Raw genomic sequence first — 12,358 nt, 5'->3', positions numbered from 1 at the left:
TGCAGATTCCGAGGCCTTGCCCCAAAGCTATTGTGTCTAACACACCCAATAAGAGCCAGCCACATGCTCTGCACTTGACCCTGGTGCAGGGGCAGGTTTGAGAAACACTGCTCTCAAGAATGACTAGGCTATTTGCACATCTCAAAATTAACGATATTAGTGCTCTGGATGCTTACTCCAGTAAGGAAATATACCTTACCGGAAATTTACTGTATAAACAGAAGTTCATTTAAGCCGGTAAACTAAAACTGGGTTTCTCCAGCTCAGCATTATACACTTGGGACCAATCGTTTCAGGGACTACCCTATGCACTGCAGGATGGTTATCAGGATCTTCAGCCTCTACCCATGAGATGACCCATAGTGACAACTAAAAATGTCTCCAGGATTAACCAGTGGCCTTGGAAATAGCTGTGAGGCCAAGGTGGGCCAGTGGGGGGTGGGGGGAGATGGGCAGGCAGGAACAACCCTAGCTTAGCACCACTGAATTAAGACAAAAATATATACTAGATTCATTTATTTAGCAAATCTTCTCTGTGCTAGGTTTTCAGAAACAAGGGGCAAGGGTACATCCCAAGTTCCTGCCTCCACAAATGGGGTACCATTAATCAAGTTAAGGAATACAGGAGGGGGGCATGTGCTAGGGGGCAGTGCATTTGGCTCTGCCAAGTAGTGAATCTGCAGTATGGCTCTGGACCTTGGAATTTAGAGATTTGGGAGTTGTCAACCTCTCTCCAAGAGGGACATGAATGTGATGGGCTGCTGAGTGAAGAGAGAAAAGAACTATGGATTGAGTGCTAAGGAGTAACAAAATTTAAGAAGCAGGTAAAGAGAGAAAACCTAGGCAGGTGAGTGGTATATTTAATGAGGTACTTTGGCCAATTAAGAAATCAGTTGTCTTATATTTGGGGTTTTTGTTTTGTTTTGCTTTGCTTTTCAGAAAAGAGGAAAAGGTAATTATCCAGCCGCTTTTCATGAGGTCAGGATTCTTATGTATTTCAGAGCTAAAAGGAGAAGTTTCCAGGTAGAGGAGACTCACCTGGAAAGTGTGGGCCCAAATGGGTAATCAGAACAGATGGTTTGCTACTCAAACTGAAGTCCTCCCAGCAGCACCACCTGGGAGTCCACAGATGCCCCACCACATGCCCAGTAAGCGAGGATCTGCATTTTAAGATCCCCAGGCAATTCATACACACTAAAGTATGAGAAGTATTGTCCTAAAGTTGGATGGTTTGGAATTTGTGGGTTTTGTAGGTTGAAGAGAAGGATGTCCCAACTCTGATGGGATCTGGAGGGCTTAGAGAAAATGCATTGCAAGCTAATGGTAAAGAGGACATGAACCTGGGCCCGCACAACTGCAGCACCTGGTGGGGACCAATGGGTACTAATCTAATGACCTTGGGAGCCTCAGTGAGTAGCTCCGTGGCTGACCTCAGCACCAATGGAGGTTCCTGCTCTAAAATGTACCATGCACGCCTGCGAGGAGCAAGCACAACATCCATCATGGATGCATAAACCCTTGGGTGACCATTAGATTTGGCAGTTATATCAAGCATAGTTCCCACTTAATAATGAGGTAGAAACAAGATTGCTATAGTTGAATAACAAGTAGAAGATAAAATGTACCCAATGAGCAGAGTCAGTGTCTTGCCAATGGGTTTCAGGCCATGGCAAGTTCACTATGGATTCAGTGTGACCAAAGAAAATGACAGTAGAATGTTTCTTTGGGGTGAAAAGGTTTATTACCTGGCTTGTTCTCCCAGTGGTAAGTAGACCACTAGTGTCTTACCTCCCCCTAGAGCACTGGGCCGAGCTCTCTATATAGCGCAATAATAGCTTATCGCCTAAAGGTGTGGAAGCGGTAGCCTAGCAACAGGCCAGTTACATCATCAGGTGGTTTAAGTTCAGTGAGGATCCTGGCCATAGGAACCCCAACTTCCCCACGGTCAGGAATCTAGAAACTTGACTACACAGGGAAGGAAAATAGGGGTGATAGCCAGCTAAAGAGGGAAGGTAGACAAGGGATGTTTATTTCATTTTGTTTATGATGAGCATATTTAAATACTTAGGGTAAGAAACCAACAAGGGAAAGGTTGCTTGAAAGAGGTTAATTGATGAGGCAAGACCCTTTCCAAGGATGGGAATGGATTGATGTGAGCAAGGTAGATTCAACAGGGCTTTGAGATGGATTAGAAAGGAAGTGTAGTTAAGAATATACTGGGCTTAGAGTCAGAAGTTCTAGCTTTATAGCCTCTAATACCCTTAAGGGGTCTGGAGAATTTTAAAACAATAATAAAACAGAAAGTCAGTCTGCTTATTTATTGTCACCACATGCTGACAATTCTAAACAATGTCAGTGATAAAATTCTCCCACTCTTGGTATCCAAGGACTCATGATAGGTATGCATTTCATGGTGTACTTCATTAAAGTAGAGGAAATGTGTGTGACACAATACAAAAGGCCACAAAATCAAACGTTTAAACAATGTGTGTATTTTCAATTAATGTGTCTTGTGAAACTTGGAGAGGAAATAGTAGCTCTGTTTTTATATTTTTAAGTAAAGCAAACCTCTCTAATCTATAGAAAATTTCTTGGTCATATTAAGCTAGTGATGGTGTCATTTTGAAGAGGAAGTGATTTCCTTACCACAGAATTTTATAGAGAATGAGTGGAAAACATTAGTTTTTATATAATAAGCAAATCAAAAGCATTTAGCCTTCATGTTGGCAATTAAATCACTGGGCTAATAACTGGTTCTATGCAGACTTGCTAGATGACAAAGTCAGTTACAATGAGTTAATAACTTCAGTTCCTATATGCTCAGAAAAAAAAAATGGTTAGTTACCTTACAAAAGAGTCTACTGAACACTGAGAACATCACATGTTGAATAATTTTTAATACTTCATTTTATAATGACTATTATTATCAACTTTTATTTTTTACAGGCTCAGGACAGTTAGCTAACAAGAAAGCCAACAGGTAACATTTCTTTCATGTTTTAAATTTGTCTGGCATGTATCTGACAGAGTGTGAGACTTGCCCCACAGTAGTGCTTCAGTGATTTGATTTCTACTGTGTACTTGTATTTCAGTCAGGCAATAAACAATTCCTTTAATAAGACCCTTAAAGATCTATCAAAAGCTTGATTACCAGTTGGTATTCTCACATCAGTTTATGAGACTTCAGTTACCTGGGTGTGGAAGCTGGGCTTTGTAGCCCAGAGAATATCCCAGCAGCAGCTATAACAACATCTGCCTATGGAAGCGGCCCCATCCCACTCCTTCCCAGGCTGTGTAAACTAAGTGCTGAGTACCTTATAATCATCTATCTCACCCTTAGAGAGAAGGCACTATTTTACTCAAAAACTGGAAAACTAAATAAAAATTACCTTTAAGAGCTGTTGTAAGGGCTGCAATTACAGCTAGTATTCAAAGAACATTTAAAATATATAGTAGCTACCATTGAGTAATATTTTAAAAGTAACAAAAACTAAGGTTTAAATTTTACCTGATATGTTAGTTACTAGAAAATAGTTTGAATTTGGCATTTTGTATGCTAGACATAAGTGATATAACAATATACATGTGCAAATATAAGGTATAGACTTTTTAGGCACAGCATACTATTTTATAAGGAATGGAAGTTGGCTTACATGTACAATTTAGATAGAGTTTTCCACACAATTCAGACAAAATTACTTACAAATAAGAACTTCTTTGAAAAGAAAGCCCTTAAAAGTCATTTGAGAAGGAATCCATCCTTCAGTGGGTCAGCATCTTCCACTATTAAACTTGCTGCGCCTGTGTAATGGGCTTGTCCAGATACTTCCACTATAACAGATTTCAAATCACCACATTTTGCTTCCTGAAAAAAGGTGAAAGGAGCATAATACCAAAATGCTGCACTCATTATTAGCCTAAAAGTCATATTCCTGATTTTTATCATTTTAAAGAAAACCCAAGGGTTAATCCTTTAGACACTGGAAGGCTTTTAAGGCGGAAAAAGATCGAATTTGTGTTTAGTTGCATTTAGATATAAAGTGGGGACAATTTGGAGAGGAGAGAGACTAGAAACCCAGAAACCTGTTAAGAGGTAACCTTAATTCATTGACTGAATCTAGAATCACTAGGGCAGTTTTAGGGAGAATGGAGACAAAATATAGAGATACTTTGAAGGTAGAATTGACATGTACCTTTAGAGAACTCCACTGAATGCTCTTGAGAGAATGGAAGTGAAAAGCAAATAATATCTTAGTATTACTACTGTGAATAAAGTTTTTACCTTGTGGATCCATGGAAAAGACCTTTGGGTCCCTCAGGGGTCCCAAAACTACACTTCTCAGAACTAGGATCCTAGTTGAGCAGAATATTTTATACGCCTGCTTTAAAATTCTCTTCTGAGAGGTGTGTGAATAAACTTATCTAACACCAGCTCAGGCTGCTTCAGTCTCATAAGTAACATTTGCAAATAAGAAACTAAGGATATCACTCACTCTCACAGCTTTCCCTGTGAATACTGAGCCAGTTGCACTGCTTTTAAAGGCTCTGGTCTGGTTCAGCTGTAGAAGGCCTTTGTGATACTGTAAGGCAATTCGGGCTGTCACTCCTGAGCCAGTAGGACTTCTGTCAACCTGTTTCAGAATAAATGAATGTAAGAGTGTTGAGTGTTCTAGTTCTATATTACTTGGCTTTTGTGCTAAACATTACAGTTGTAATACCTGCTCATCTGCAAACACACAAATGTTGGTGGTTGGTTCCTCACTATAAGCATCTTTTCCATCTGTTAATATAGTTCCATATAGAAAGGAAAGGTCTTCACTATCAGGATGATGAATTTTAAACTGCAAATAACAAAAAAATTAACAACCACCTGTAGAATAAGTATTTTCATCCAAATTTATCTTTATAAATAATGTAGCTAGAGCACTCCTAGACACAACTTTTCAATCTTTATCATTTTTTAAATACCTCTTGGGTTTAAACACTGAATACTACAAATGATGTCTTTGTCTATATTAATACAGTTTTATTGGAAGTCATTGTTCTTATCGTACTCTGAGTCCTTTCTGAGGAAGCTGCCCTGCACATAGCTTTCACTAAAGGAACAGCCCTGTTTTACACACACACCCTAAACAAACACACTCTTTGAAGCACTGACCTCAGGATGGTCAACCCACAGGCTGACCACAGCTGCTCCAACAGAAGGAGCTAAGACAATCACATTCTCACGCTCAGGAGCTTGAAGGGGATTATGTGGAAAAATCAGGTAATAAGTATCAAAGCTGAAGTTATTATTGTTGGTACAGACAAGGACTTGGGAGGGGCCACGCATAAACAGAAGGTATAAGAATATAGAAGCTACTAGGTAAGAGAAACAATTGGATTAAAAAAGAAGATCCATTGTAAAGATAAAGTCAACTGGTATCCTGAAAAGCAGCAGAGACCCGCAGAAAGCAGAAGGCACAGGCACCCTGATGGTAAAGCATGGTCAGGCCCTGTGTGCAGTGCTTCCTGTCCCAGGGAGGCCTAGTTGTTTCACTCTGCCTGGACTTCTGTAACACCTGATAGTAGTCTCAGTCCATGCGTACTCTTACAATACCTTCCACTACTGCTTACCTGTCAGTTAAAGCAACTGAGTAGATTTGGATTCTTAAAATCCACAGACACCATCTAAAACCAAGTTAAAGAGGCCTTCACCCTGGACCTTTGCCCGCCATCCTCTTGAAGTCCCTATGCCCACCTCCCGTTATCATTTCAGTATCATTCAAGCACCATTACAACATCATACTGTTCCCAGGTATGCTTCTCTAACTAGACTGAGCTCCTTGAAGGTGGCTTTGTTTCTTTGGATCTCTAGCATCTAGCATAGTGTGTGACATACAATAAGCTCCTGGTAAATGTTTGTTAAAAGAACAAATGAATGAAGATGAATTTATATTAACTTCAGCCCCCCTCAAAATAGTCTTTCCCTAAATCTGCATCAGCAGTGTGAATGGTCAGCAATGCACAAAATTGTCTACTGTCTGATTCATCACTAATAAAATTTTTCATATTTTTCTCAGAATCCCTCCTTCCTCAATGTCCACCCTTTGCCACCTTGGTGAGAAATTAAAGCTTTAATGAGAAGTTCAAAATTACTCCTTTCATTACGAACTATGCCTTTTCCTCTTAGTTTCATTAAAAATGAGGTAAAATTACTTTATGCCAAATTATTAACTCAAACTATTAGTTGTCTGCTTAATGGAATAGAAAACTTATGTAAATTCAGAGTTTCAGAAGTTACTATGATAAAATAATTCTAATATTCATATTGACAGTCCTGGAAAAAAGTCAGTTTAGAATAGAGATACAGTACATATTTCCATTCTGTTGTTTACATTATAAATTATGTTAAAGTCTCAGGGTACGTTAAATAGGTCCGTAAATAACTATTAATACAAGTATATTCGATGTTATCTTTCACAAGTTATTTTTTACTTAGAATAACAAATTCTCATATGCTAAAACATTCAAATATTGAATGAGTTTTATAGGTCCCAATTTCAAGATAAAATGGCAGACTTGTGCTAAAAATCAAAGAATACTGTAGACTTATTATCTAAAGTGATTTTATCAGAATAGTTTTCCCTAGCTGACACTAGAGTTACTTGAGTGGTTATCTAAGTAACTTCTTAACAGTATAGAAAAAAATTCCCTAATTAGGAATTAATGTTCTCTATTAAGTCAGAGACAGTCTGATCATATTTAATGAAATCTATTTGTGATCTATATTTTACATTCATTATTGACAAGCTTTGCAGAACTATCACATATAACAAAGCATATGCATTTCAAATTACTGGAATACTATGAGATACATTTTCTATATGTTTAAATAACAAATTACATTAGTGTACAAATATTACATTTAATAACAGTTGTCATTTATTGAACATTTATTATGGATAGGCTCTAAGTCCTTTATACACATTGACATTTCATTCTTAAAACATCCTATGAAGTATTTCATAATTTCCATTTTACAGTTAGGAGAACTGAGGCATGTGGAGGTTTCTATAACTTGTTCAAGGCTACAAAAGTTACAAGTGGCAAAGAGAACTCCCGGGTAGTCTTAATCTAGAGTTTAAGATTGTAACCAATACCCTATTCTTAGTACTACTAATGATTTGAATATACAGATGTTTAATTTTTTTGTACAGACATGTAATTTACATTCCCTCCATGCCACAGGGGAGGGCGTTTGTTATTGTAGCAGCACTTGTACTGACCTGAGCTTTCACAGCTTCCGTCACTGCACTTGCTACATCCACAAGGTCCTTTGTCTTTGCTGAACAAACATCAAGTCCTAACTTCTCAGCACTAACAAATGCATAAAATGCACCACCATAGGCAATGTCCACCACCATCTTTCCATGACCAGGAACATCCACGAGGAGATCTAAAAACATGTTTCAAAGTAAATTTGTTTTTAGTATCTTAGCAATATAATTTCACAGCATTTTTCAGATGTCTATTTTGGGGGTTACTTTTCCCTATCATAAAAAGGAATGAAGCAAAAATCCATTTAAAATGATACATTTAAAATGAGTTGTCACGTAAACAATAATAGACCTTTAGCTAAGTGCATCTTCCTATTTTTTTTTTTTTGTCAAGGTAGAACAAGGTACAGGCTTTTATTTAGAAAAAAAGGACAGAGCTCCCGGCTCACACCAGGAGGGGACAAGAGAGTCCGGGGTGGTGTGTTGTCTAGGGGATTTAGAGGCAGTTGAGGATTTTTGGGAATTGAGGGCTTAGGGTGTGGACTTGTACTACCTGCTCCTCAGGGTGGGCTGGGTTGTTGTCTATTTGCTAGGGCTGTTTACAGTGAAGTCACAGGTTATGCTGAGATACCCTTGCGGAACACTTAAACATTTCAGGCCAAGTTGCTCCTCGCCTTTTGACCTTTAACTGATCTCACTGAAGATGGCTATACTCTTAGTCTGTTATCTTTCCCTAGAGAATTAGTGTGACCTTGACTTTGCATAATTCTTAACACAGTTTCAATAGGGACTTCTTTGCCCACTGTTACATTGCTCTGACTGTAAATATTTCACCTTGCCTTTCCTGGAGGCCCTAACCCTACCCTGACTACACCTACAGTCCCTGTCTCATTCCCCCCTCTACAGATGGAGACCCTAGCTGCAGCTAGGGAAAGGGGGTGATGACTGCTCTGGCTGCTTCATGCTGAGAGGGGGCATAGTAAGGGGTGCAGTTAGGTGTCCATCAGTGGTCGGTCAAGAGGGCCTGTGGGTTCCATTTCCATCACCATTTGCAGGTCATATGGCTTCTTGCGGTGGTGAGCATCGGGTTCCATGAAATTGACGAACTTGGAGGCACACATAGAGCATGTAAAGGAAATAAAGAGCATCCTTGCCTCACCCAGAAGCCAGAGAGGCCTCCGAAGTTATCCCAGATGAGCCCCCAAAGATGATGCCAGCGTTCTGGTTTGCGGAGTCAAAGAATGAACTTAGCAAACAGTCAAGGTAGGAGAGCCAGGGAGAGGCTTTTATTGAGAGATACAGTGAGAAGACAGACAGAGCTCCTGGCTCACACCAGGAGGGGACAAGAGAGCCCCACATCTTCCTATTTTTTAACTGATGTTTGTACACATTTTAGAACACCTGAATGCCACATTGTTCCTAAATCATAAATAGTTATTTTGCTAACTATACTGAAGATCTTTTCTAGGACACATCATGGAGGCAGAGAGAGGGAAAACCCTGGACCATCAATGCATAAAACTGTGAAGGAAAATTAGGTCCCCTCTTGGACTATAGGAATGGTTTAAAATAGGATTTTGGATCCTTTTCACAAATTGGTTTGCTTCAGCTGTAACATAAAAACAAAATGAAAGAGATTTTTCTACATAAATGATAAACATTTATTGGCCTCATCATCTCATGAAAGTATCCTGTAGGCAAATACTCAGAATCAAATGAATTACTCAGAATATAATAGAATCGCTGGCCTTCGGTACAACTTTGCATCAGGGTTTTTATTGAGTATTTCAAGTCCCTGACATACCCAAAGTTTCACCTGAAGGTCAGTCTTTTTAAAGTCCAAATTTCTATTTCCAAAGCAGTGTGGCTGGATGATATTTGGGACATTAAAGCTGTTTTACCCCTTCCTGCATTTTCCTTGTCCTCCTTCCCAATTCAGCCTGGCTTGGTGATCAGTACTCTGGGGGAGGTGTATGGAAGGGGGGAAAGCAGGTTTTATGAAAACCTGAGATCTCAGAAGAAAAACATTTGTTGGCAAAGGAGCACTCTGAAGGGAGAAATATTTCTTCTGGTCAACAGAGAAATTTCCTCTGGACTGAGAAAAGACACAGAAGGTTATGAGTGTAGAGGACCTGTGCTGACTTTCCACAGCACCACAGGGATGTACAGGGTGTGGCTGGAGCAGCAATGAGGGAAGAGAGGCAGTGGCAGGAGAGGGGCCACATGGAGGGGGGCAGATATGTTTTGCTGGTTAACTGTGCAAGCTAAGCACCAACAGGCCCTCCTCTCCAAGGCCTTGGCTCTGTTAAGAAACCTGTGCTCACACATACATCAGGGAAGGTGACAGCATGTGGAGGGATGCTGCTAAGTCAAACAACAGGGAAGAGTGGGTCTCAAATTCAGAAATTAAGTTGTGAAAAATAAAATGTTTCTTATATTCCTGAGTTTGCACACTGAGTCATGAAAATTTGGTTTAATGGAAGGAGAATGAGGAAGCAGATGGAAACCAGAGACAGCTGGAAGGTGGGACACTAAGTGGCTTTGGTGTCCTCCTGTGTAAAGTGGAACTGCTATTCCTCCCAAAAGGATGTGTTGTCAAACACATGTGCTAATGTGTGGGGAGTGCTTGGCACAGATTAGGAACACAATAAATGTTAATATTAAAGCCAAAAGCTTAATTTCTAATGGGAATAGGGCTCTTAAGAGAACCAGATATTTACACTTGCCAATCAGCATGTTCTCCGAATTTCATTTATTTACTAATTTTATTTTAGTCATTCATCTTATTTACTCACTCAACAAATATTCATTGACTACCAACTGCTCTAGCACTTTAATACGATGAACAAAACTAAATTTTCATTTTAACAAGGTGAAGTGGAGATGAACTCAGCCATCCTCTTAAGTGGGTGCTGCTGTCATCCTCACTTTACAGAGGATGACACAGAGGCATGGAATCCCTCTCACAAGGTCACAGAGATGGGGAAGAGCAGAGCAGTGATCTTGAACACCGTCAGTTCACCCTTTTTGCATTTTACAAAGTAGAGAATCTAGTTTTCATTTTCTTGACCAGTAATTGACCATTACTGCCTACTGATTATTGTACAGTCAGACAGTGATGCTCTCAGGAAATGTGTATGGTGCTTGAGCTGTTGGCTGCCCCTGCCCTTACCAGACCCGAACTGGTGGTGATCCTGCTGCCAGTGTCATTTCCCACAAAATCTAGAGCTGCTGGGATTGCCTAGGGGGAAACTGGATAGCCAAGCTAGTTAAAGTGGTTTCTGAGATGCACTCCTAAATAAACTCCTGTCTTCAAGTGCCCTCCCAGTCTGATGTTACACCATACTTTTCTAAAGAGGAAAGGGGCATCAATTTCCCCAGGGCATTCTTCATCATCTCGTGTGTTTCAGCTGCCTAAGCGATTGCTCTGAGATGGACAAAGGCCTGGGCAATTACTGCATCACTCAAAATCAGGCTAATGTGCAAGATGAATCCTCGAGGATACATCAAGATCTATGAGAAAGATTTGTATGTTTAGAAGAAAAATAATTCTATTTCTGGACTGACTAAATCAGCTCCCAGCTCACTTCCAGTCATAACTACTTTGGAGAGATCACCCTCTTTGCGAAGATTGTAGTTACAGACACCCTGTTTTACATGACATGCCAGCTGTACACAGGGAACCCACCAAAACCTCGTAAGGGCTTAGTACACTTAGAGAAAACTAACTAGCAACTTTAAATATCCTGCAGCCTTTCTGTCTCTAGGAATACATTTTTAAAAACGTTAAGTGCCCTGCATACTCCCATTTAATCCTCACCAAAAACTCAGTATGATAACAAACGAAGAAACATAGGCACAGAGAGGTTAAGTAATTCGACTACAGTTGCACAGCTTTAAGGGGTTATCCGGATTTGGACCCAGGCGATGTGTTGCTATTCTTAAAGAATAAGAGCAGCAACATCCATAACTTTATGATTTATTAATTGCTTAGCTCATTCAATTGTTTACCAAAGTGGGGAAAGCACTTTTTACAGGAGACCGGATTAGTAACTTGCCAGGAGTTAATAATGTGTCTAGTAAGCGTATTCTGAGCCAGCCTGGAACCCGTACATTGGTTGTTCTTGGCTTTCCTTGACCCTAGCTGACTTTGCTTTATCCAACCGTGAAATCTCCAGGCAAGAGGCCCTGAGTAAGAGAAACACTACATTCTATACTCAAGGCTGTCAAGACCACAGGTGATAAATCTGCGGGATATGGAACTGCATGCACCGCACAAATCCGCAAGGCTAAGATGCTGATGACACACGTTTGCTGTGATTAACGGTTACCTTCTTGTTAATTGCAATGGCTTGCGGGGCGAATTAGTGGCATTGCGCTGGTTTCCAGCCCAGACAGCAATTAGTTGCATCCTTGGCGGCTCCTGCCTGGGGCTGGGAGGGCCCCGCCAGTTACCTGTGGCCAGCGCGAAGGCCGGGACGCTGTGGAAGCGCACCGGGCCGCGGCTGCGAACGCCCTCGCAGTCCACGAAGGCTGCTACCAGCCCGCACGGGCAGTGGATGTTGACGCGGGCCTCGCCAGAGCCGGCCGCGGGCGCCGGCACCAGCCCGAAGTCGAGCGCGAAGCGACCCAGCGCCAGCACCGCGTGGCCGCACATGGAGCTGTAGCCCTCGTTGTGAAGGAAAAGGACGCCCAGGTGCGCGTCCGGCAGTTCGCTAGGCACCAGCACGGCCCCGTACATGTCGCGGTGCCCACGGGGTTCAAACAGGAGCCGTCGCCGCACGTGGTCAAGATGCTGGCGCATGTACCGCCTCTTAGCCAGCAGCGTAGGGCCGACCACCTCCGGACACCCCGACAGCACGATGCGCAGGGGCTCGCCGCCCGTGTGCATGTCCACCACCGACAGCGCCGGCGTCCCCGGGTCGTGAGGGGGCAGCCAGGGCACTGCCAGCTCGCTCTCGGTCGTCTGCATCCGGGAACTCGACCACCGCCCCGCAACGCGCGCGTCAAGCCCGGGGCCCGCTCGCCTACCCCGCGCGACAGGGCGGGACGCTCAACAGCCTCAGGGGGCGGGGCCTAGGAGCCCGACGCGAAAGGGC

General features: G+C 41.8%; 1 protein-coding gene across 1 annotated transcript; it reads right to left on the bottom strand.

Moving 5' to 3' along the window:
* Positions 1–2,877: 2,877 nt before the first annotated feature.
* L3HYPDH (trans-L-3-hydroxyproline dehydratase) lies at positions 2,878–12,336 on the bottom strand. Its single transcript, XM_017664265.3, has 5 exons — positions 11,715–12,336; positions 7,269–7,438; positions 4,719–4,841; positions 4,494–4,631; positions 2,878–3,865 (listed from the first exon to the last, which is right to left on the bottom strand). The coding sequence occupies exons 1-5, from the start codon at positions 12,229–12,231 to the stop codon at positions 3,740–3,742; spliced, it is 1,074 nt and encodes a 357-aa protein (XP_017519754.1). The 5' UTR covers positions 12,232–12,336; the 3' UTR covers positions 2,878–3,739.
* Between the last annotated feature and the right edge of the window lie 22 nt (positions 12,337–12,358).

This window comes from Manis javanica, chromosome 8 (genome assembly GCF_040802235.1).
Source record: "Manis javanica isolate MJ-LG chromosome 8, MJ_LKY, whole genome shotgun sequence".
Classification (NCBI taxonomy): domain Eukaryota; kingdom Metazoa; phylum Chordata; class Mammalia; order Pholidota; family Manidae; genus Manis; species Manis javanica.
Note: the sequence above shows the minus strand (reverse complement) of the source record. Positions and strands in the feature narration are given on the sequence as shown.